This window comes from Sinocyclocheilus grahami, unplaced genomic scaffold (genome assembly GCF_001515645.1).
Source record: "Sinocyclocheilus grahami isolate Dianchi unplaced genomic scaffold, SAMN03320097.WGS_v1.1 scaffold135.1, whole genome shotgun sequence".
Classification (NCBI taxonomy): Eukaryota; Metazoa; Chordata; class Actinopteri; order Cypriniformes; family Cyprinidae; genus Sinocyclocheilus; species Sinocyclocheilus grahami.
Window position 1 is genome coordinate 445,604 of NW_015505314.1, and position 26,382 is coordinate 471,985.

General features: G+C 36.5%; 1 protein-coding gene across 1 annotated transcript in view; it reads left to right on the plus strand.

The window, feature by feature from the left end:
- sema3c (sema domain, immunoglobulin domain (Ig), short basic domain, secreted, (semaphorin) 3C) overlaps window positions 1-23,735 on the plus strand; it is a 49,500-nt gene extending 25,765 nt beyond the window's left edge. The window contains exons 3-18 of the mRNA XM_016279938.1: window positions 4,117-4,277; window positions 4,922-4,984; window positions 6,870-6,989; window positions 8,398-8,488; window positions 10,720-10,839; window positions 11,369-11,511; window positions 11,667-11,781; window positions 12,353-12,422; window positions 14,224-14,368; window positions 15,552-15,774; window positions 17,850-17,938; window positions 19,155-19,196; window positions 19,371-19,528; window positions 20,385-20,452; window positions 21,972-22,102; window positions 22,747-23,735. Of these exons, the coding sequence (XP_016135424.1) occupies window positions 4,117-4,277; window positions 4,922-4,984; window positions 6,870-6,989; window positions 8,398-8,488; window positions 10,720-10,839; window positions 11,369-11,511; window positions 11,667-11,781; window positions 12,353-12,422; window positions 14,224-14,368; window positions 15,552-15,774; window positions 17,850-17,938; window positions 19,155-19,196; window positions 19,371-19,528; window positions 20,385-20,452; window positions 21,972-22,102; window positions 22,747-23,145 (2,138 nt within the window). The 3' untranslated portion in view covers window positions 23,146-23,735. The remainder of the gene's footprint in view (window positions 1-4,116; window positions 4,278-4,921; window positions 4,985-6,869; window positions 6,990-8,397; window positions 8,489-10,719; window positions 10,840-11,368; window positions 11,512-11,666; window positions 11,782-12,352; window positions 12,423-14,223; window positions 14,369-15,551; window positions 15,775-17,849; window positions 17,939-19,154; window positions 19,197-19,370; window positions 19,529-20,384; window positions 20,453-21,971; window positions 22,103-22,746) is intronic.
- Window positions 23,736-26,382: the final 2,647 nt, after the last annotated feature.

Consider the following 26,382-nt stretch of genomic DNA (forward strand, 5'->3'; position numbering starts at 1 on the left):
CAGCTCGTCAGTATATATATATATATATATATACATATACAGGTGTTCTATATTCATGCACTGCTTTAATTGATGCACACAAACATACACACACGCTGGAATTTGCGCTGTGCTTCTGTGAATGCACTGCTTTAATTGACGCACACAAAAACACACACACACACACACACACTGGAATTTGCGCTGTGCTTCTGTGAACAGTAAACTCCACCTACTTTGACTTGATTAGCCATCTCAATTATTTTGACATTAACAAGCGCTGTTAGACCGCTGAGACAGACCAGGCTGAAAATATCACTTTTAAACCTTTTGTCATCTTAAAAAACAGAGCGCTGTGTAATGGAGTGCAGCAGATCAGTGCAAGAATTTCAAATATTTGGGGGCGGGGGGGGGGATTTTTATTTTTTATTATATTGAACATTCTTATTAGTCATTGACCCAAATATATTATGTAATCCTATTTGTCATACTGAAATATCACACTGCCTTTTCGAAAGCATTCAGACCCTAATAAAGTCTCATTTGGATGAAGCTGCCAAGCTTCTCTTGCAGTATGATGCAATCAGTGTTTCTCTGTGAGGTGCACCCTTCAGCTTTGGAGAGCGTTCATGATCACTTTTATGTTCATTAATGTTCTCCACTGATGCAGTGTCACAGTCAAAGCCTTGATCCCAATCCAACTGGCCTGGGACAATTTGAAAACTGCATTGCACAAGAGCCACCTAACTAACTCAAGCTACCTGGAGTGAATCTGCCTAAAATGGGCTGTAATTAGGGTTGCAAAAACTAAATTTTGGAAATATTCCAGAAATTTTGGAAACTTTCCAGGATTTTTTGGAGTATTCCAGGGATTTTTGGAAAGTTTCAGGAAATGTTCCACCCCTTTGCAACCCTAGCTGTAATGTAAAGATAACTGCACAAAAAGCATTCTTCAGTTTTTTTGTTTGTTAATTAATACAATTTCAGTGTAGGATTAGTCATTCAGACAATTGGTTAGTTTAGCCAAAAGTTCTCTTTTCAAATACACACATCTTGCTGCTGTTGCTTCCCAATTTATAAAATATATAATAAATAAATTACAAGCCTAGAATTACTGTCTTTACTATGTTAGATACTTAAAAGTAGCTTTCCCATCTCCACTGATGTGCAAAGTTTTAGTAAACAGTATCCACCCCCTGTCCGCCACCACTGAAAAATGTGCTAAGTGACCTTTGACCTTATGTCAAATATTATTTTACATTTAGAGTAAATTAGATAATCATTCTGTTGTATCCCCTTGTGGAAACCCAAATATGAAATAAACCAAATTAAATTTCCCTAATCGCATTATTAGCAGGTGTGAGAGCACCTGTCAATTGGGAATGTTGACTTAGATATGCGTTTAAGTATGATTCATGTTTTCAGGGCTCAGAGGTCAGGACAGGCGGACACAAGACACCACTGAATCCTCCTGAGAAGGGGAACGTGTGTCCGTTTATCTGTGGGGTGGGAAGGTCTTGTGAACGTTTCCCACTGTGCTGTATTTTACTTTCTCACGTGCAGACTAACAAACACTTCCTCAAATTTCCATTAGGAATTCTTTTAGAAAGACAGAAAATATGAAAGTCAGATTAAACACAATGGCACAAAAATAAACAGTTTGAGGTTAATCAATGTTTAACCTAACACTCTCAAACTAAACCTTTATTTACTCTACCGTTCAAAAGTTTGGTACTTAAAAAAATTATTTCTTGAAAAGAAATGAATACTTTTATTCAGCAAGGATGCATTAAATTCATCAAAAGTGAGAGTAAAGACGTTTATAATGTTAGAAAAGGTTTCTATCTCTAACAAATGCTGTTAAACTTTCTAATTATCAAAGAATCCAGAAAAAAAATGCATCATGGTTTCCACAAAAATATTAAGCAGCACAACTGTTCAACATTGATAATAATACAAATGTTTCTAGGGCGCCAAATGTATTCGAATGGTTTCTGAAGGTTAATGTGACACGAAAGTCAGATTAAACACAATGGCACAAAAATAAACAGTTTGAGGTTAATCAATGTTTAACCTAACACTCTCAAACTAAACCTTTATTTACTCTACCGTTCAAAAGTTTGGTACTTAAAAAAATTCTTTCTTGAAAAGAAATGAATACTTTTATTCAGCAAGGATGCATTAAATTCATCAAAAGTGAGAGTAAAGACGTTTATAATGTTAGAAAAGGTTTCTATCTCTAACAAATGCTGTTAAACTTTCTAATTATCAAAGAATCCAGAAAAAAAATGCATCATGGTTTCCACAAAAATATTAAGCAGCACAACTGTTCAACATTGATAATAATACAAATGTTTCTAGGGCGCCAAATGTATTCGAATGGTTTCTGAAGGTTAATGTGACACTGAAGACTGGAGTAATGGCTGCTGCTTTGCCATCACAGGAATAAATTACATTTAAAACATTAAAACAAAAAACAGTTACTTTAAGTTGTAACAATATTTTACAATATTGCTGTTTTTACTGTATTTTGATCAGATAAATGCAGCCTCAAATAATTAAAACATTGACAGTCAATCAAAATTGTTTCGACTTTTAACACACGTACTGCAGTTATACTGTACACTTTAGGATTTAACATCTGGGAAATATTTTGTGCCGCACACACGTCAAGAAAGAAACTTAACCTTAAGTTACTTCTAAACTTTTGAGCAACACAGCATTTTTATATTAGACCGAACCTGAACCGGAAGCTGAAATTAAAGGCTCACCTGACAATGCAATTTTCCCAAAAAGAAAATCTTTATGACACGAGTCTTTAAATGAGTCTGCTGAATGGGGTGAAAAGGGATTTTGGGATTTCTATCTGAGGTTACAGAAGCTGCATGTTTCTAATTAGTCTTCTGAAACCTAACCAGAAGTGGGATTTCTCTCTTTTGCTCCTGCTTTTGAGGTATTTTATTAAATGCTTATTTCCTCACATATGCTTCCTCCAACGAGTCTTCTGCAACGTCATGTCTTCATTCCCCTCCGTCTAGTTCTCATGCACTCACTTCAGTCTTGCCCTGAGGAATTCTTTGAGCAGTAATAATGCCACTCTTATCTTACGGAGATGCTATCGGTGGCACTTTGAAGCCTGGCTGATGTAATCTGTTGCCCTCCACACCACTTTTTATTAAACCTACATTAGAATGACGAGTTTGACAAGGCCTAATATAATCCCATAATAGTCTGGTGAGACATGCTGTCTACTGTCTATGGTGATCAAAGAGCCTAGGGTGATCTTCACTTTGTCTTGTGTGCTGGTTCTTTTAAATCTATAGAATAATTTAAATATCTTTAAAATTCCTGAATTTCAATTAAATATTAAATGTAGAATTTTAAGTAGAAAAATGGAAATGCTTATATATATATATACTGTATATACATACATACATACATACATATACAAATGAATGCATTTAATATAACTAAAAATAAATTAAGCACAATTTTTTTTCTGGTGCCATTTCAAAGACTGATTTTACACATTTGATTTTATTTAATGCATTAATTTATGCATTTATTAATTAATATTAATAATACCTTAATTCTTGAATTCTTAATTTTGGAGGTGCTGGTTTGAATGAGAAGCCATGGAGTAATTTGTGCTGGATCCATTGCACATGTTTTGTGTTTATAGGCAGCTTGGTGAATATACAAACCTATTTGGCAGGTACTTTATACAGACGCCTCTTTATTCGAGGATGAAAAGCAGAAACGTGAAAGAAAAGAAAGTGGTTGTAGATAAGAGAAATGGGACTTTCATTGGGACCAGAGGGAGTTATCTGGTCATTGAAGAGAAAAATAATGAGGGATTGGCTTTAGAATCAGTGTTAAAAAGGATAAAGATGTAGAGGAGGGTATCAATGTGGCCTCCACTACTCTATACATTAGTGAATAACTAATGAGAAACAAGAAGGAATATTCATTAGTTTGGTCTTTGGAGACTTTGATGGTATGGTGAAGGGCCTTGTGTCTTTGTATAAGTATGAGAGCATGTGTGTGTGTGTTTTGGAATATTGGGGTAAAGATTGGCAAGTAAACACCAAAACCTCACATACAAATGCAAAGAACATGCTTGTGTTTGCATTACAGACTTACAGAAAGCCCAGTCCTTTGAGTTCTACACTTTGTCTGAGAAGGCCATGGACTATAGGATCCTTTTCATGGATGAGGATCAAGACCGTATGTACGTGGGCTGCAAAGACCATGTAATCTCGATGGACATCAACAACATCAGCCAGACCATGCTGAAGGTGAGAGAGCAGTCAAAACCTCTCTAAATCAACATGAAATGCAGCACAACAGTAAAAACCAATGGCGACCACATTTCTTTCCTTCTCATTTGACTAATGGGAGAGTGGCAGTTTGGCTAAACAGTGTTGGCTTTTGAGGAGACAGCTTGAACACAACTGGCAAAAATTATGGAAGTTTAACTTTCCTCTTCCAGCAAAGGCTGGCAAAACTTCAGAGATCCATTGCATTCCAGTGCATTTTGTTGGTCTATGCTGCACATCTATCCAGCAGGGCTCAACCCCAATCACGAGTTCACCAGTAAAAAGCCTCACCCAAGTTGAAGTTCAATACAGCATGAGTTGTGTCTACTTTAAGAGCTTGACAAATAACTACTAGACTTTAAAGTGGTAATTTACTTTTTTCATTAAAGTCTAAGGAGAAATTTAGCAGAATGTTCAAACTGCTCTTGTGCATATAATGAAAGGTGACTTTTGATCAATTTAATGCTTGATATTGATTTAATATAATTAATAAATTTGCTTATTACAATTATGCTTGTGTAGTGGTCCCATTAGACGTGCATAGTAACATAAATCTGTCAGTCAAAATGTTCCTTCATCCTTATATTACAATTTTCTCACTATTCTCTTATTTTTTTTCTCAGATCTTCTGGCCGGCATCCACTACTAAGGTCGAGGAGTGTCAGATGGCTGGCAAAGACCCCACAGTAAGAACACTGACACTTTTAAACTCCTGGCATGTTATGGTTGGCCAGATCTTTTATGCCTCTGATTCATAGAGAAGACAGCAGCATTCTTGATTCAACTCCTATTTGTGTGTTGTTTGGTGAAGTGATCATCCAGTGAGCTGTTTTCACATGCATTATTCTCCCTACAATCACATGCAATTAATCAAACTTGTCCCAAATCAATCAAAAGAGCACCAAGCATGAGCTGATTTTAAATCAGTGTTTAGTCCTCAAATTTGAACCTTCATGGCTGGATCAGGAACAGATGGTTCTAGCCACTACGTGTCCTAAAACTAAGTAAATGCTGGAATGGACTAATGTTCTCAACTGGCCAAAGAAAAATACTGTACTTCGCACCCATACCGCAAATGATCATTTTAAACCTGTATTTTATGTACTAATGAAATACAGGAATTTACAAGTGCACTGAACTGAAAGTTGTATATTTTAATTGCATGCGACTGGAAAATAGGGTAAATTAATGTAAACCTGGCTACTTTTTGACATTGAGATGAGCGAAAATGTCCCAATTTACTGGTTTATGGCTCAATTTATATTCACCCCACATCATGAATGTTAGTATAATATCTGCGTGAATATCATAAAAAAAATGTCTGTGTCATATTTCACCCAAAGAAGAGAGATAGTTTAAATATATCCTCTTTATAACAATTTACTCTCAATTTATACAATTATTTATACTCCATTATTTAAAATAAATTATATATAAAAGTCATTTAGGGAGAAAATGCCACCAAAATGTCCTTGAAAGTCTTCATAAAATTCACCCAGCCCTAATTTATAGGACTACAGTGGTTTAATAACTTTAACAGTGGGGGTACAGAGCAACATGTCACATAGTGATATATGCAGCTTTTGAGGAGTTTGCAGATCAGCCATCCCGCACTGCTCCTGACAAATATTTGTGTTTGAGCCCTTCCTATTCAGTCTGTTTTCCTCTCTCGAAGTGTGTGCCTGTGTTTAAACTATAGGGCTTATGCCACAGATTTCCTCTGACGTTTTATTTGTATCTGGATCAGTAGCACTGCCCCTTGTCAGGTTGTCAGATTTCCTCCTCTCACTGGGATATACCCCATCCCTCTCCCCTGACAGGACCAGCAGCGCGTTTGGGAAACACTGAGGTGTTTCTTTAACAGAGCTGTAAATGATATTAAGACGTGTTTATGGAGCTCTTTCTTGTTAATTCTGCCTGATCTGTACATGAACCGTAAGCTGTCAAGAAGTCTTTTTGCCTTTGCGGAAGAAAAAGGTTTCATACCATAAATCAGTAGTGAATACAAGCCAGTAGAGGATAATGTTGACACGTGCCACAGAAAAAGAACTATTAATGACAAACATGTGAAAGAGATCAAGGGGAAATGGGAGGAGTGGATGGTGGGGTGTGTGCTATTGGAAGTGCTGTTATTTTTCTGGAGTTGCTCTTGAAGGACCCGTGTGTGCGCATGCTAACCGAGAGCTCATGCAGCTGCTGTTTTGACACACTTCGCCAAGTTCCTAACTGCTCCCTTGGCGCTTATTTTCTTTCTCTACTCATCCCTCTCTCACTCTTTCTTTGGGCTGGATCATGTGCAGTCGCTTTGGCGTCACTTTAGTTTAGGATTCCTATATTCTAAGATAGGCCTTGAATTCCTGACCTATTACTTTAGTTTATAACTTTTACTTCCTCAATGGATCGAAATAAATTGTCTTAATTTTAATTGGCATTGTCAGTTTCCTAAATAAGCATATCAGCTTGCTAATAGAATTATGTAGCACTAAATGACTTTAAAATGACATTCAAAGAGATTTTAGGATAACTTTTAGGAACGAGAACAATGATCTCTCTCTCTTTTGTTCTCCTCAGCATGGATGTGGAAACTTCTTACGAGTGATCCAGCCTTATAACAGGACGCATCTGTTCATCTGCGGCAGTGGAGCCTACAGCCCAGTGTGTGCATTCGTTAATCGTGGCAGGCGTCCTGAGGTCAGTTTACACTCACTAATGAAAATGAGTCAGAGTGTCTGATTTAGTTCAGTTTCACCTTCATTTTACTACATTTGCTTCAAAAAACAAACAAAACAAGCCACAACATGAGTCGTGAATGCATACAGTAACTAAGGTTAAAGAAGATGTGACAAGACTAAATGAAATGAGATTAAACGAAATTAAGGGAAGAAATCAAAAGTGAAGAGACTACATGAGTTGAGACAAGATTAGTCAACCAGAAACAAAACAATACAAGAAGAGATGAAAAAAGGTGAGATGAGACAAGAAAAAATATGAACAAGATGAGATGACATAAAAGACAAGACAAGACTTAAAATGAGAAAAGAGGAAAAGAGAAGAGACCAGATGAGATTAGACGAGACGAACCAAGAATCCTTAGTTAAAAAAAAGTAATGAGACCATGAAATGAGATGAGAAAAGATGAAATTAAACAAGAATCGAAGAAAAAAAAAGGGACGAGACCAGGTGAGATGAGACGAAACGAGAATCCTTAGAGGTAGAAAAAAAAGAACGAAGAGGAAAACAATTGTAAAAAAAGAGACAAGGCGAGACCAGATGAGATTAGGAGCAGTCCTGCAAGCCATCTGAGTCCAACAGCTTGTTTTCTATCATTCTTTTTTTGTTTGAAAAGCATTTTACTCTCTCAACCCTCCGTCCGTGTCCATCTCTCTTGGCTGCACACCAGCTGGACTATTACAGAAGATAAAAACTCTTGAACTATAACCTTTAAAAGTGTGCGGAGTAGCTTCGTGACATAATGACGGGGCCACCCTGGAGTGACCATGTGACTCACATCTTTGCCTATAGTTGCGTGTGATGTAAAGAGCCAGTACATTAGTTAATGAATACACGTGTCCCCGAGACAAATTAGAAGCTCTCCCACCAGCAGCTGTATGTCCTGACGGAGGCTCTCTACGTCTCTGGTTTCTCTCACTTCACGTAACTGGCCAACATCATGACACCAAAGGAGAGGATAGACTGGCCTGGCAGTCGGAAACCTGGAAGCCTCTGGACAAGTCTGTCCAACCAATCAGAAGAAAGCCAGAACCACTGCACTAATGAGTGCTAGGAAATTACTCGGAAATCTTTTTATATAGATTGGCTGTGAAACATTTCGGATGGAGCTGAAAGTTGAGAACAGATTTGATGATGGAAAATGGGATAAAATGATAACAAGAGCATGTCTCAGTAATTTATATTTATAAAGGATATGAGTTGATTATTTGATTAAAAAAGGTCAACTTTGCAGAAAGGCCAACACATAAGGACTGAGCACTGTCTGTTTTGTTTTTGTGGGTCATGTTTTTGATGGTTTATCTAGTTAAAACTATAGATTTTTTTGTGTGTGAAATGAGAGATTTTATGTTTTTGGTGTCATTGGCAGGAGCAAGTGTTCCAAATCTCTTCCAGAGCAGAATCAGGGAAAGGAAGATGCTCGTTTAACCCACAAGTCAACACCGTCTCGGTCATGCTCAGTAAGTGCTGCCGTCTTTTGTGTCTTTATCCACAGGTGCCGGACACGTACTATAACACTTTCTCTGTGAGCTCTTTCTTCATGACCCTTTGGGGTCATAAAAACACCCACATCTTGTGGCAGTCTGCCCCCTTCCGATGTGACAACTTTGGGTCACTCAGTGCCGCCCCCTTAATCCTTTAATCTGTAATTGGCCAGTTGGTGTTGGGTTGCTGTTGACACAGCCAATGGGCTACATTACACGCGCATGTCTCGGTCATGCTCAGTAAGTGCTGCCGCCTTTTGTGTCTTTATCCACAGGTGCCGTTTTGTCTCGGACACGTACTATAACACTTTCTCTGTGAGCTCTTTCTTCATGACCCTTTGGGGTCATAAAAACACCCACATCTTGTGGCAGTCTGCCCCCTTCCAATGTGACAACTTTGGGTCACTCAGTGCCGCCCCCTTAATCCTTTAATCTGTAATTGGCCAGTTGGTGTTGGGTTGCTGTTGACACAGCCAATGGGCTACATTACACGCGCATTCATGCTTTTTACACAACAGAGAGCCAATACAACTGCAACAAAGTGTTATTTTAGTATCATTGAAACACTATTACAGTTTTTATTAATATTTTGAATTAGTTATATTTTCATATTTTTCATTTTTATTTTAGTTGAAGTTTTAGTAATTTTTTTGTCATTTATATATACATATATATATAGAGAGAGAGAGAGAGAGAGAGAGCGAGAGAGAGAGAGAGGGAGGGAGAGAGAGAGAGAGAGAGCCATTCATCTAGCTTTTCAGTTAACGTTTATCGGTTTTTTATTTTTAGCATTTTATCGGTTTCAATATTAGTTAACTGTAATAACCCTGAAACACATATGCACTCATATGCATATGCACTCTCACGAGAACTAATTGCATGTGCTTGCCTACAAAAATCACACACGCACACCTAAATATAATGTCATAGGTCATTGTTGAGTCATCTGTATATGAGAGAAGGTTTTAAGTGGTTATTCTATTAAGTAGAAAAGTTCCTAACCGTCTAGACAGCATCAAAGACTGACGGTCCTTGACATGACAGCCTACAGCTTTCTCTGTCTGATGTCCGTCTGACAATTTCCATCATACACTTGGCCCTTAGCCGTACATGTCAGCCACGGGCCCCAGCAATATGGAGTGATGAAGTGATAAAGTAATGCACTGATGAAAGGAAGGAGAGATTTGAGGAATGGAGACTTGAGCAGGTCATTAGTGGAGCACACCGCAGAGACATGTACAGCCACAATAAATCCATAGCTCACATATTCAACAGACAGATGTTTTCAGCCAGTAGCAGAAACCACATTTTTTAAGCGTTTGGGTTAACAAAATAAATGTACTTTAAACAGGGCTGTCAAATTGAATGTGTTGAGGCATAGGATTAAATGTTTAATTATTTTTTTTATTACATTAATAGATTTATTTGATTTGACATCATGACTGTTTCAATCTGTTCTGTGCAATTATTAAAACCTGACTTGAACAGATCGGTGAACACACACACACACACACACACACACACAATCCCCTATAGCGAAGCACTCATTTAAAATCAAAAGAATGTAATATTTTATAGGTAACTTTTTTATATATCAGTCCCAGACAGAATATTTAACATGAGTAAATTTTTTTATTACATTAATACATTTATTTGATTTGACATCATGACTGTTTCAATCTGTTCTGTGCAATTATTAAAACCTGACTTGAACAGATCGGTGAACACACACACACACACACACACAATCCCCTATAGCGAAGCACTCATTTAAAATCAAAAGAATGTAATATTTTATAGGTAACTTTTTTATATATCAGTCCCAGACAGAATATTTAACATGAGTGAAATCATTTGTAGTTTTTATTTTATAGTGGACTTTCAATAACATTAAATTATTGAAGCTCCAACTAATGAAACTCTGTCATTCATAGAAATGTTAAAGCAAAAACATTTTATACATGTAATTAAGTGTCGTAAAGGTTTTATTATTGAATTATTAATTTATTATTTACTTATTATTTTTTACTTATTTTATTATTTACTTATACTTATTCATTATTACTTAATCTATTGTCTTTCCTAGTTTAATTCACCAACCTTACTATTCATCTGAGAAGATATAAAATCCATACCTAACACTAAATCTAAAGCTAAATCTGTGAAAAGCAACAGTGGGACACATTTCTGTTTCTGTTTGTGGTTAGATCAGGAGCTGTTCTCTGGCATGTACATTGACTTCATGGGGACAGACGCAGCCATCTTCAGGAGCCTGACCACAAGGAACGCAGTGAGGACGGACCAACATAACTCCAAATGGCTGAGCGGTACAAACCATATGTTATTTTATCCATCTACATTATTATGACTGTTCTGTCAAGAAAATTGCGGATGTTTTCTTGAAGCTACAAATAATTATTTATGTGGAGCATTGAATTACATGTTCACGTTCCATGCCATTTCAGTAAAATAATACACAAACCACAAAGTAAAAACCTTCTTTGCCCACGTCAAAGGAAATAGCTGAAGACAGGACAGACTTGATATCCGTTTACAATGATTCCACCAGGAAAACATATTGTACATGCATGACGGTTTTCTCAAGAGGTCACATTATCTTTTACACAATGAAACGCATATTTGGTCAGGATCTGTGAGATACATTTTCTTAACTCAGCAGCTATTCACCAGCAGCTAAATTATGTTTCATATAAACTTAGTTATTAGCTGCATCATGTGGAGATGTTTGATTCTTTAGGCTAGAAATGGTACAGTACAATCTTCTTATTTCTCTTTTGTGGTTGATGTAGAGCAAATTGAGTGTTTAAGCTGTAGTTATTCTTCTATTTTGACCAGAGCCAGTGTTCATCGATGCCCACTTGATTCCTGATGGCTCAGACCCAAACGACGCCAAACTTTACTTTTTCCTGCGCGAGAGACTGACAGACAGTAGTGGAAACACTAAGAACATCCACGCTATGGTGGCTCGAGTGTGCCCTGTAAGTCTGACACTATGTTCAGGGAGGTACCTTTTTTTTTTTTTTAAAGGAATTTCGATCAAGTGCAATCTCAATCTTATAATATCATTAATATGAACTGAAAAATATATAAATGTATGAATAATTTATTTTATGCCATTGTAAATTCTATTTAGAATGACACTGGTGGCCAGCGCAGTCTGGTGAACAAGTGGACCACGTTTCTGAAGGCTCGGCTGATATGTTCGGTTCTAGAGGAGGACGGTACAGAGACCCTCTTTGATGAGCTCGGTGAGACTACACACACACACACACACACACAAGGTTACCATGTATTAAGGGGACATTCCATAGGCACAATAGATTTTCTACTCTACAAACTGTATTTTCTATCCCCTTACCCTAATATATATATATATATATTTGTTTATTATATATATCGATTGCCATATATTTTGGGACTAGAAAAAATCCCAAGGGACCTTTAACTCCATCATACCCTAATTAGACACGGTCTTGACTTGTATTTAACCCAAAACACTCCTTCAAAAGCCTTACAAATTTCACGTTATAGTTAAACAGCTTTCTATAATTACTGGTCATTAACCATAAACCAGCCATTGTGGTTTTTGTCAGTATCCAACAACAGACCTAGGAAATTTGTCAAGCTTTTCACCTCATTAAAATCCTTTTACGATCATAAAACACTCAGCACAAACCGTTTACACTGGAGGGTTACAGCCTGTGATGGATTTACACGCTTTCACCTGTTTTATTCTTGTTAGGCCAAACTAGAACTGTGTCACAATGTTGTGGGACAGATGGTCAGCTATTGAGTGAGTGTTGGTCTCTTTCATTCTAGAGAATGTGTTTTTATTGGAGACGGACCACCCAAAGGGCCTCCTCATCTTTGGAGTTTTCACCTCTACAAGGTAAAGCCAATAACAACATTGAGCTTGCCGCTAATGTGTGTATATATGCACGTGCATGTTTTTATGTGTGTATTTGCCAAATATAGGTCAGACGGGATTGGAGCTGAGGGGATGACAGGGTTTCTGGGAAAATATGATCACACCTGAGAGCGGTAAATGAAGGGAAAGGTCACTCCTTTACAAACAAATATCTAATCTTAATTCATCCAGTAGCTTTTCACTCTGATGGATTTAACATTTTTATTATATGGCGGACTCACTGAATGATTTGCATTTATTGGTCTATCACACAGAAAGAAGGAGTGTAATATGCAGTGTGTTCTTGCTGAATCAGTTTTTTGTTGGTGTTTTGTGTAAATAAGTAAGTGTACGCTCTCAGTTATTAGTTTTCATGTACATAAATAAAAATAGACACAAATGAGACAATTGTTGACAAAGTTATAAAGCATATATAGCTATAAAACTAGCTACCCCTGAAGTGAATTTCTGATTTTTTTATTATTATTTATTACTAAATAAAATTATATTTTAACATTTAAACTAATATGAGTTTAGAAATATTTTATTCTTACATTTACATAGAATTTATTTCATTCTATTCTTTATATATATACTATAATACTATTTAATTGATAAATACTATTATAATATTTAATTTAATCTAATATTGAGTATAAATATATTATACTCTTATATTGTACATAGAATAAATGAAATATATTAATAATATCTATTTACTATATTATTGTAAATGTTTCTATATATTCTATATTATAAACATTTGTATGAATTATATACTATATTCTAAAATAACTATAAGTATAATAATTTATATTTACTTTCTAACAAATTATTTCAAATTTATCATTTTTATACATATCACTTTTTATATTTGATACAGTTATCTATTATTAAAAATACACTCTATTTTGGGGTTGAAGTATTCGATGCAAAAAGGATGGCAGACTGTGTTTTTTATATAAATAAAGGTCAAAAGTGCCTGTGAAAATCAATTCCAGGGGGCAAATGTCCCTTTAAAAAAATTATAAAGTAATGCCAAATTTTACACTACCACCAACAGGCATAACTCCCATTATTTAACTTTTACTAAGTACTAGAATTTTTTTTTTCAAGTACAGAGGTCATTTAATTTGTAGCACAGTTTGAGACGTTGAGATCTCTTCAAAAACTCAGAGAGTTGTTTTTCCTGAAGAGAAAGATCCGAGAAGCCAGTGGTCTTCGTTTATTATCTCATTGTTTAGGCGAAACAGTTTAGATATGAGGTCTCATTTGGGATTTTTGCTATGGGTCATTTCATTATGCTTGTTATGATGGGTTTCTATGGGTGTATGTTGGGGCGTGTGTGTATGTGAGTTGTGGTTTAATGAGGTGAGATTTCGGTCAAGGTTTTCGAGCTGTGGTTCATTCTCCAACCACGTCGAATCTGTGTGGTTTTCCTAACGAGGCCAATCCAAACAGCGACAGCTTCTCTGCCCATGCCCTGCTCTGTTATTTGTCATTATATCTAGCCTCTTTCCCTTTGTTTTGCGATCAAACAAAGAAACTCTTTGTCTTGCTGTCTGATCAAAATCTACAATGTCCAGCCAAACGTCACTTCATCCCAGAGTGTGACCAAAGATGTGTCCCCTTTCCTTTATGTGGCATTTTTCACTCTCTGTGGATTGAGTCTCCAGTGTAACTGTTACATCATCCCTTCCATCCAAATGCGCAAGACGGTCTTTTTACTGTCTGACTTGCTTCATGTTAAATAGGCCTGTGTGTTTTGTGTTATTCCATCCAGTTCTGTGTTCAGAGGTTCTGCTGTCTGTATGTACAACATGGCTGACATCCTGACGGTCTTCAATGGCCCGTTTGCGCACAGGGAAGGGCCCAACTTCCAGTGGCTGGCTTTCCAGGGCCGGATCCCATACCCACGACCGGGAACCGTGAGTCACACACATTCATGTCCTGCCTTGGTACAGTCACTCTGTTTATAACACCAGTAAACTGAGTATATAATTGTGATTTGCACAGTTTAGTTGAAAAGGCAAATAATTACATGTAAGGAATGTTTGCTGAAATAAGCATGAAATTTGTAGATTTGATTTATGGTCTGTCCTCTGTCAGCCTTCTATTTCAATGCCATTTATTTTTAGAGACAAGTAGATAATTTTATATATTATTTAATGTTATATATTAGAGATAATTTAATAATATTTTACTAAAATTACATAGAATAATAATATTTAAATAATATAATATAAAATATTGTTTTTCAATTTGTAGACCTGATTTCTGCTCAGTCCTCTAGCTTAAAATAGAAGGTCATTTATTTTTATAGATAAGAAGTGATCATTTTTTAAACAATATCTTACTATAAAGTAATATAGCATATAATATTTGTTAATAATGTAATTTTTTTTGTCGCGTTTATACATAAAACTTGTAGGTTTGATTTCTGGTTTATCCTCTGACAGAAGGGCTTATATTTTATGGTAATTAATTTTTTATATAAGAAGTGAAATTTGTTAATATTTTACTATAAAACCATTATTTTATTAATGTAATGCTAAATCATCATCATCGTCATCATCATTATCATTATGTGTATTATATTGTTAAAGAATCCCACTCAAAACCTTAAATTAATAATGCTTTGGACTTTTACATCTTGGAGGAGCTTTTAAAATGAAGTACACTTGCATGAGACAGTCGGTGCGTTCCAAACGGGATATATCGCCCTCCGAAGGGCACTTTGGAGTGAAAACAATCATGGCCACCATATTGAAGGGTCGTTCCAAACTGAAGTGCTCAAAACTGGCCACTTCAAAGGGCCCTTCGGAATGAAGGATTTCGAAGGGTACAACTGATGGATACTTTGGGTTCCCATGATCCTTTGCGCAGATTCTTTGTTTGTTGTTTGGTCCCCTACACCCTTCAACCCTTCGAAGCTCTCACTCCGGAGGGTAAACCCTTTGAAGGGATTAGGGCATAGAGATGAGCCCTTCCGAATGGAACGCAGACTCACTAATATTAGTTTGAGTGACAAAAAGACCCAATTAAAGTGACAAAGCCTTCATAATCTAAAGCATGATTCTCTAATCTTTCAATTGTTTTATCCTCTGTCAGTGTCCTGGTGGCGCGTTCACCCCTCATACCCAGAGTACTAAAGAGTTTCCAGATGATGTGGTGACGTTCATGAGGAATCACCCCGTCATGTTTAACCCCATTTACCCGGTCGGCAGGAAACCTCTTGTGGTGCGGACACATGCCGATTACAAATACACCTCTATAGCTGTGGACCAGGTCACCGCTGCGGACGGACACTACCAGGTTCTATTCCTGGGCACAGGTAAAACCCCACAGTATGACAAATCTCAAGAAAAATAAATGACTATGACTATTCTAGAACATTAACCTACTCAGAGTTACAACCATCAAATGAAAAACAACTCAAATGTTCCAAAACGTATTTCAACAACTAGCTCATGTAATCTGTTTGTGGAAGGAACTGGCACACTTTACTTGACTGCTTGCTGACCTTTTCAACAGACTAAGTAGCTTTTTCCAACTAAAAATGAGAAAGGCAGAAACGTTGGAAAATCTTTTACTGACTGATAACGTTTTACTGAAAGTGTTTTGTCAGTTAAATTATACTTCATTTAATATACTTTAAAATTATACTGTACTTTAATAAATTATGGCAGTAAGCACACACTCGACTTTGTTATACCACACTGCTTCATACCATAAAATGCGGTTTACATTATACAAAACATACCAGAGCAATGTTCCTTATAATTTTATATAAAATCTCCTGTAAATATAATCTTATATTCATCTGTTTTTCCAATTACTTTTAAAATGGCGTTTTAGGAGGAGTGTTGCAGTAGTTCGTTTCCATGCTCATGAAACGTTGAGCTGTAGTGCTCATGTGGGTGATGCAGGTTTTAATCTGGCCTGCAACATGTCCCATTTTCTATATATCTTCTAAATAATTTCTATACTATACTATAAAGCAGTGGTTCTCAAGCAGGAGGCCGAGATCCACTAGCTTTTAATCAAACTTCCAAGGGCGCCACAGGATGACTTAATACCAATAATATATTAATTTCATTATTTCATTACAGTTCATATTCAAATTATTATTATTATTCAAAAATAAAATACTCTAATTTAATTATAATGATAAAACATAATTCATAAAATCAAGAAATCATATTTCTTAAAAAAAAATTATTTAGCTTTCCCCAGCTGAAATATTGTGGGAAATGTCTTACTTTATATGGGGGCCTTTGAAAATTGTGATGGAAAAAAAGGGGGGCCTTTGATCCAAAAAGGTTGAGAACCACGGCTGTAAAGTATATTCAATACTATAATAATAAAATAAAAAATATATTTCAATTAAACTTAAAAAAATAGATATACTCTACCCCTCCATTTCTTACAGAAATATAACATATACAGAGATCATACAGACATAAATCTGTCTGCCACTGGCCTCCACTAGGGGGCAGAGAGTCTACACAAGCGGCACAAACATTATCATCTAATCATTTTTAACATAAACATCTTTTTTCTATTTCTTCTGTATCAGCTAAATGGAAGACATTATGATTCCTGCTGTGTGACAGCACAAGACACGCTATTAACTTTTGGGATGGCAATGGAAGAATGAAAGAAAGAGTGTGTGTTTATCTGAGAACAGACTCGAGACACGACAGCAGACAGGCTCTGCGGTTACTAGGGAACGGGGATAGGGACATTTGGAGAGAATTCAAAATCACAGCTGTTTGTATTTGCCCATCAAAATTCCTGACGGAAAGCCAGGAGCATTGTGCGGAGCGGCCTGTCTGCTCCTTGGCAGGGTTTCGTCTAGAAATGTTGGCCATTTAAAATGGGAATTTCCAGAGTTTCAGCTGAATTCTCCATAATCCCTTTCTCTGAGGGTCTGGAGCAAAATATACACACCTATCATGAGCTCACAGAATGAATGAGCTTGACAATTAATGGTCATTAGCACCTAGTGGTATCAAATTCAAAACTCAAGATATCCAATAAATAATTTCCACCAGGCAGATGGCAAAAAAAATGCTTAGACTTACATTGAAGTAGGGCCACGGGCCATATCTAGGGACTGGTGGGTTGGCTCTTATGACGTGAAAATCACCTAGCAACCACCCAGAACACCTTGGCAACCACACATTTTCCTCTAAAGTTTAGTTTGCAGATCTGTTTCTCAGAACAGATGCTCAACAACATCAAAAACCAACCCAGATATGCACACTCGCTAAAAGATTTCAAAGAGAAAATCTGAGAACGATGGAAAAGTTCATTTGTGGTTCAAACCCAGACCGCATTTCCGAGGTTGTTTTTGCTTTCCAGACTGTCCAATGCTCTCCTGACATTCTGATATTCTGCTCACAGATAAAGGCACAGTACAGAAGGTTGTGGTTCTGCCGTCAAACGGCTCTCTGGATGAGGATCTAATCCTGGAGGAGCTGGAAGTGTTTAAGGTCTGAGTTCTCGCCACACATCACACATCAAAGTATCTAGAGGGCAGACTGCAGGAGCAGAGCTGGCAGTGCCAAAAAGCGTTTATTAAAACTCAATGTTGTTCTAAGGGAAGGCAGATTTTTAATGGGAACAAAGACTGGGCATGAGGTAAGGAAAAGGTTACTCTGTGAGGTTTCTTATGATCGGCTTTGAGTGGCTTGAAATCGTCAAAATAGGTTTAGGCATAATGAATCGATTCATGGACCATGAAATGCCACACACACATAGCTCAGTTTAATTTGGCATCTCAACACACAGTCACAAATTTGCACATAAAAACTCAATACCACCTGAAATAGGCAATTTCTCATTGAAAATGTGGTTTCATTGTGATGTTCGTTATTGGCTAAAATGGCAGACAAACTAAGGATGTCAATTATAATAAAAAGCTCAATCTTTTTTTAATGTAGTTTAAAACACATATGCCTACTTAATTTGACAAATATGACATTCCTAAACTGTCAAATGGTGTAACCATCAAGTGAACGTGATCACATTTCCCCCCCAAAAGTTAATACACAAGTTAACAAACTTTCAGAATTTTTGAATCACGGATAGCAAGTTTTCTTGGGGTTATACCATTTGACGTTGCCATAAAAAGGTGAAATTCTGTCATTTTTGCTGTTGCATTATAAACAAACATAATGGCATCCATAGTCCACTTACCAATCAATTAACATGATCATTATAAAGGTGTTTAAAACACAAATTATAATTTACTTAAACATAAGTGAGAATATGAATATCATATATTTCCCATTCTAGTTAACAAATTCCATATTTTAAAACCATAACATCTGTTGTACAGAGTTATTGTGTCTGAGAAGCGTCACATGACAAGCTTGATATACATTGTCATGGAAATAGGAATTATGGAATAGAATTCAGTATATATAAACCCTGATCAAATGATAATGGAGGGAGGGGTTATATTCTTTTCTTATTGCCTTATCACATACATGTTGGTTGCACCACACTGACTCTACATTGTTGAAAATATTTTTATAAAAATCTATCAAATTCTTAGTTACACCACCTTGATATTTTCACCACAAAAAATACTGTTGAAATTTAATATAGAAATGTTCATAGGAACAGGCACTGCATGCACGAATTGTATTTCTTTTTTTTTTTTACATTTAACTTCATTCATCCGATTTCTTTTTTGATTTTCAGAAGCAATCTCCAATCACCAACCTAAGAATCTCATCTAAAAAGGTAACTACATTTAGTAGCTCTTTCATCTAGCTCTATTTTGTGATTAAGTGCTACATATAGTAAGTGGGGGTGGTGGGGGAAATGTTGTTGCTTTAATTCTGGGTAATTATCTAGTCACCAGTCCTGTGGGTTAAAGGAACAGCTTTTGAGATATCTGGCTTGTTTGCGTTACAGCAACAGCTGTATGTTAGCTCTGAGCATGGAGTGTCCCAGGTGTCTTTGCACCGTTGCAATGCATACGGCTCTGGCTGTGCGGACTGCTGTTTAGCGCGGGACCCGTACTGCGCCTGGGATGGGCTCAGCTGTTCTCGATTCTACCCTACTGGCAAGAGGTACACAGACACAGACACACACAAACTAATACTCAGGGTGGCATAAACGGCAGTAGCAGTGGGGCAGAAATAAATGATGAGACACAGCTTTGGTTTCATTTAGTCATAAAGCAGAGACACACAGTCTGGGTCGAAAGATTATTTGTGGAATTTGAATAAATCCCTAACCCTACATATTCAAATTCATTCTGTCACATTTAAAGAGTTCTGGCTTAAGATTTTCCTGGCAGACGATAAAAAACAAAACAAAACATTGAGGGGCTAGAATATCAGAGATTTGAGGATAGGCATTTCTAACTTGGGCCAGTAAGCAACCACCCTAGTAACTGCATTGCAACTCAAGTAAAAATCACTCAGAACACTTTAGCAACTGGGTGGCAGTACTTCAGAAACCGTCTAGTCTTCAGAATTCAGACCGCACACATACAGCCTGTCAATCAAACAGAACAGCCCACACACTGTATTACATATTCACGAGTATTTACACTGTGGCTTGTTTCAGAATGGGACATGTTTATCTGATACCTTAGACAAACAGTTTTTCTTGATGCCAGATGTATTAATTACAGAAAATGTTGATGGAAGGCACAGCCATCAAAACATCCATTCCAGAGTATTGAAGCGGAAAAAAAACAGACATTTCATTTCACTGCACTTGTGACAGCTGAATCATGTTAATTATAAGAAATTAAGCTAAAAATGTGACTTTCATGACAAGGAATATGTTTTATAAAAACAAAATTGTGCAAACATTCAGGCAGTGATGTTGATAAAAAGTGAGAGAATGTAAGATTGAAAGGTAAGAATGCATATATGAAAATTTGTTGGATTAATCCTATGTAAATGTGTTTTGCAGGAGAAGCAGAAGGCAGGATATTATGCATGGGAATCCACTGACTCAGTGCAGAGGGTTCAATCTGAAAGGTAACGAGTTACCTGCATGTAAACACTTGGGATAGGCAAAAAAAAAAAAAGTCCCAAAGTTATGTGCTGAGACAATTTAAGTTTTCAGTAAGCAGTTTTGTGACTGGCAGTTTCAAACGCCGGTTTCCATTTATTTAATTCAAAGTCATTGCGACTTTATATCTCATAACGAGACTTTATATCTCACAATTGCACCTTTGTTTCTTGTAATTGCAACTTTTTCTCGTAAACGCAACTATTTCTTTATATTTTATTTCTCTGCATTTCAAAAATTCAATTATTTTTGACATCTGCTGCTTTTTCTCATAACCGAAGCTTCATTTGGTTAAACTCATGATTGCAAGTTGAAAACTCAAAACTCAACATCATGTAAAAAGCTTTGGCAGCAGTGTCAACAGTTAAGATGTGCTCACATCAGCGAAATTTTGTCACTGAAAACAGTCCACGGTCTTCTGTCAACAGTGTAGCGTTGTATGAATCAGCGTTCACACAGATGTCACTTTCAAACCAAGCAGCTTTGTGTTAGCACAGCGAATCTGCGAGACCAACTTGAACCAGTTGCGAAACCTGCATAGGGAAATCTTTAGCTCTTTTTTTACGGAATTTCTGATCACGTGGAGTCATAATGAAATGACTGGCTTTGCCACATTGTACTGCATTTTTGCTATCTAATTGTGAGGATGAACTGTGCTAGAAACAAAGTCATGTCTGGTTAGGTGAATCAATCTAGTGACTAAGTATTTTACTCATCAACAACATAGCCACTAATGGATCCATTTTGGCGTTATGAACGTTGCCATAGAAACTAATCATTTCATACTGTTTCGAGTAGAATCTCCAAGTTGTCATCTTGTAATTATGCTAATTCTAACGTGAACGCAGCCAATGCTAATGCTAAAATGCTCATGCATCAAAGTCATTTTATGATGTGTTGACAGTTTTTCAATACTAGCAAACAATTTTTATACATATACACACAATGTATTTTCCTAGTGAAATACATTTCGGTGTTTAACTTAAATGCTAATTGACATGCAGCCTCACACATTTCCCTCTTCTTCCACCACTCATTTCCTTTTTTTCCTCTCATGTTTGTCTAATTCTTTCTCTCCTTGAGAAAGAATCTGTCATGGGACCAGAACACCCGTTAATTTGAATACAATTGGCACTGATTCTGTCAGCGATCCAAATGACTCAGTTAAACACTTGGATGCATCAGAATTATTAAATAGCAGTCTTAACTATGAGTGGAAGCGTTATCCCAGCTGTATGCGCAAAACAAAAGTAGCATAATGTCCAAACAGATGTTGAATGTATGACATCATTGGCCAGTGTACAGGGTCACTTATCCAATTACACACTAATCTGGCCCACTACTCTTCAGAGTATATTTTACTGCATCCCCCAGTGAACTCGAAACCCATCATGACCCTCTTCCGTAGATGATCGCTTGTCAGCTGAATTACAGCAGTACAATTACAATTAGTGTGCGAGAGAAAAACTTGATGTCTTGTTTCAGCCTACAGGAATGCAGTGGAGATGACTCAGTATGGAGTCAAAAACAACACCACCTTCCTGGAGTGTCAGCCCAAATCTCCACAGGCCTCAGTCAAATGGCTCATTCAGAGAGACAACGATCGCAGGAAAGAGGTCAGACAACTCTAACATTAAACCCTGATCCTCAACAGCCAATGCACAGTACATTGCTCCATGCTATCGGCGGATGCTGCTTTCATTGAAATATCATCATGTGTTTGTAATCATCAAACAGACTGACTCCTCCTAAACTGTCAATGGTCCCTCTGTGCTTGAAGAATAAGAAAATAATGGATGCACAGGGACGTTCAAAACTTTGTCTTGATAAGGTCTGGCTTACAATAAAAATAAAGAATAGAGACAATATTCTGTAGATAATATAAGTGCTAATATTATATAAAGCATAATCTCCCACACTTGTATATTTTATGCAAATATAATGATTACATTTGTATAAAATTATATAATAAAAAAATGTGTTCTTTATTATTATTATATTTTAATTTAAAATATCTCAAAGTAGTAATAGTAGATTAAATTAATCTAAATTAATAAAATATAAACGTTTCCAACGTTTTGTACTTTCTAAATGGAAGAAACCCCTTTTATAGAGTTCATTAAATTCTAAAAATGGTCTTTTAAATCACCAAAACAATCACGCCCCTTCCCAAAAGGATCACATCCCTATCATGTATTTTTGCATTCAATAAGCATTTAAAAATGACACGTTCACCTGTCATTCTTTTCTCTGTGTGTAGGTGAAGCTGAGTGACCGTGTGGTGTCCACCAATCATGGCTTGCTCATCCGTTCAGTGCATTCTTCGGATCAAGGCGTGTACTACTGCCTGGCCACAGAGAATGGCTTCAAGCGCACACTAGCTAAAATCCGTCTCCAGATTCTGAGCGAAGCTCTAGTCAGCGCTCTGAGCAATAAACATTCTCCCTGGGGCTGGGCAGCCTCACTGCACCCTAAAGCCCTGGTGTCGGCCTTCAGCCCGGCTGAGACGTTGGCCATGCACCAATACTGCAAGGAACGCAAACAGATGCAGAGTCTGCAGAGCATACAGAGCCCCATGAGAGGCGATCTGGGTAAACTCAAACCCTTGCTGGACCACAGGAAGAGCAGGAACCGCCGGAACCACTTACTACAGGAATAGAGGTGAAACGTAAAGGAAGGAGATAGAAGAAGAGATGATGAAAAGGAAGGAGATGGATAGAGAGATGATGAAAAGCAGTAAAGATATGCATCAGGAGAATAAAGGAGGAGAACGTTGGAGAAGATTACTCTGTTATGAACCTCCCATTTGTTGTTTTTCTTCAAGCTCAAAGCATCTCAGGTGCTTCCTGTACAGCAGTCTTATATACATGAACGCCCAGAGCAGAGGACTCTGAGACATCCTCACACAGTCACTCAAGCCAATTTGTGTTTCAAGCTGCATAATACAAGATGCCATATGTCATGCAGTAGTATTGTTATCATTTTATGTGTATTTGACATTTCAGTTCAAACCATAAAGTAATACAAAGTTCTTCAAGACCCAATGAAATGGCTTGATGAGGAATGGCTTGATTTTTTTTCCTGTGTTGATTTATTTCCTATATGAAACAGGCAGTTAGGGCGGGACATATGGAGGGGCTCGTCCCTTTTTTTTACATTACAGACATGAACATTTATTTCTACTTGCTAATGCTAGAGAAGTATTACCAAATGGGACAGTCTCATTCTAGAGTGCATTTCATTAGACAATAATTTGGATACACCCCTTAATGCAAGTTGAGTCATCAATATTTTGGTTTGTTTACTGGAAGATAAAGACTGTATATTGCAAATGTACATATCTGCTAAAGATTTCTCAAATTTTAAGACTACATAAGCATTAGCCTTAGCTTCAAAGCTAACAGACATGGACAAAAACCACACAGAAATTCAGTTTCTAGTACATATCTTATTAGATATGGATCATGGTGAGAGTATTTTGTTAACTTAGAGATGTAATCTTGAATTAGATTTAGTTTCTAAGTTAAAAGGAATTGACCGAAAGGCACACAATTTCAGTATTGATTTTGTCTACATTTTCTTTAAGATCCCTGCAGAACGTTGTGATTATAAATAACTATATTCTAGCAATCCAAGTTTGATTTACATTACATGTTTAGGCCAAGAAATTTGGGGAAATTTCCATTAATAGAACATTTGTCAGTTCTTCTACCTACAACTCTTTAATAAACACATTAAATATCAATAGTAGTCTTCTAAAGTCGACCAATGGCCTTCCGACATTGAGATGATCATTTGTGGATTAGAGCTTATCTCCAGCTTGTAAAAGATTGTTTTCTAGCAAATGAAATGTTTATGGTCATTGAACAGATCATGAGAATATTTCTTGGAGATAAAAACATGACACCTAGACCAAAGTACATCAGCCCAGCTGCACCACAGATGTTCATATGGGAAGTGAGAGGGAGAGAAGATGGTTTGGACTGGAGACGTTTCAAACTGTACCAGACAGGTGGCTCTCTGAGCCCATAACACTGTAAAGACTTGTGTTTTTGCCAAGTGTTGTGCTTTGGGAAACATCATTAATCCAAAACACATAATTTCTTTCTTTAAAGAAATGAGTTTCGTCATCATTTACTCACCCTCATGACCTTCCAAACAAGGAGGACCTTGAATATAGTGCACAAGTCGTATGGACCACTTTTATGGAACTTTTTTTGTCCTTTAAGAAGAGATATATTCAATATATGGAAAAGAGCAGCATGAACATTCTTCAAAATATCTCCTTTTGTGTTTCTGAAAGAAAGAATGCCATGAGGGTAAATTAGGGCAGAATTTTCATGGGTGAACTATTGGTTTAAAACGTTGATTGTATGTGCACGTTTTCTTCTTTTACTAACACGATATCCACATTATTTTGCAACACAGAAGTAAGCTATTTTCTGTGAATGTGCGAGACTTCTGATTCATTAGCCGCAATAGGTAAATAACTATAAGAATAACAATGTGCAGTAAACAGTAAAACTATTTGTGCTACAAACTAGTGTGTTTATAAAGACAATACATTAAACTAATACGATAAGAAACACCAGTTTTATATATAAAGCAGCAAAATGGACAACTGAAAGCGAATGACAATGGAAGCCTCACACATTCAAGTTACAAATGGCTGCACCCACTCTTACGTTAAAAATAAGGTGAATACTGAACCAGAATGAATCAGTTTAAAGTAGATATTTTGTAAAGATTTGCTTAAGTCCCAGAAATACCATAGAGTTAGGATAGGCCAAAAAAGAAATGTGATCATGCATATTGGTTCATGGTTATACAGGCACACATTGATGTTGGAAATGAATGTCATGTTAATGTTTTGTGGTTTGCTTAGTGTGCACAGCTGTAATGTGATTGTCACTCATTTTAGATGATGTATAGCATTGTACAGCTTCCGATTTTGAATTTCTCTACGTCTGTGTAACTTATCTCTTTTTGTATTTTGAGTATTTGTAAATAGTGAAAAGTTCAGCTCAAAAAACAAATAAGAAATTGAGTGACACTTGTTTTGCAATAGATTTCTCTATAGCAATTAGAATAATTCACATTTACAGTTTGTTCTCTCTCTGAAATGCCCGAATTGGATTTTGTTTAATGCCAAACCTCAGATGTTTTTGACTGAATCTGCATTTTGCAGACGTTTTATGTTTCTGTGGCATTTAGAGTAACAATATGTTTTAATATAATTGCCTACTATAACGTAAATGCTGTATTCCCTGTGAATGTTAATGACAATTTTATTTTATTAAACATCTTGATTTGTGTATTCATATTTATTAATGATATAAGCCTGAACAACTGCATTAAACAACTTACATCTGTCCCATGTTTTACAAACTCTTTACAAAAGAATCTGAGAATTGATTCATGATATCTGTAACGTTACTTAACAGTATTCAGATTAAACTCTTAAATTTAAGAGTCAAATTAAGTTGAAGTTATGAAAGCAGTAGCTACACATGAAACAGCAAAACAAAGTTTACACCGCAGCAGAATAAGATTGTCAGTCTTGTATTTGAATGCACAATACGGTTCCGTATAGTTGCCCAGCAAATTTGTGCGTTTGGTGTTTGATGCGTATTTTTTTATGTGGTTTCGATAACTTACAGAGAACCAGAAACGATGTGTATCATCATCTGAAGGTATTAGATCCAGTCTTCCACAGGAGTTGCTTCGGTCAGTTTTATGGGCAGCTTCACACAGGTATTAAAGCTGTTGTTGATTAATTAGACTGGCAAATGAATGCCTAGTTATCGCGAGAATAGAAAACATCAGACAGTTGCCAACGGAAAATAGCCAATTATCGTCTTTGATATACATAGACAATTTTTAAATACTTAATTTT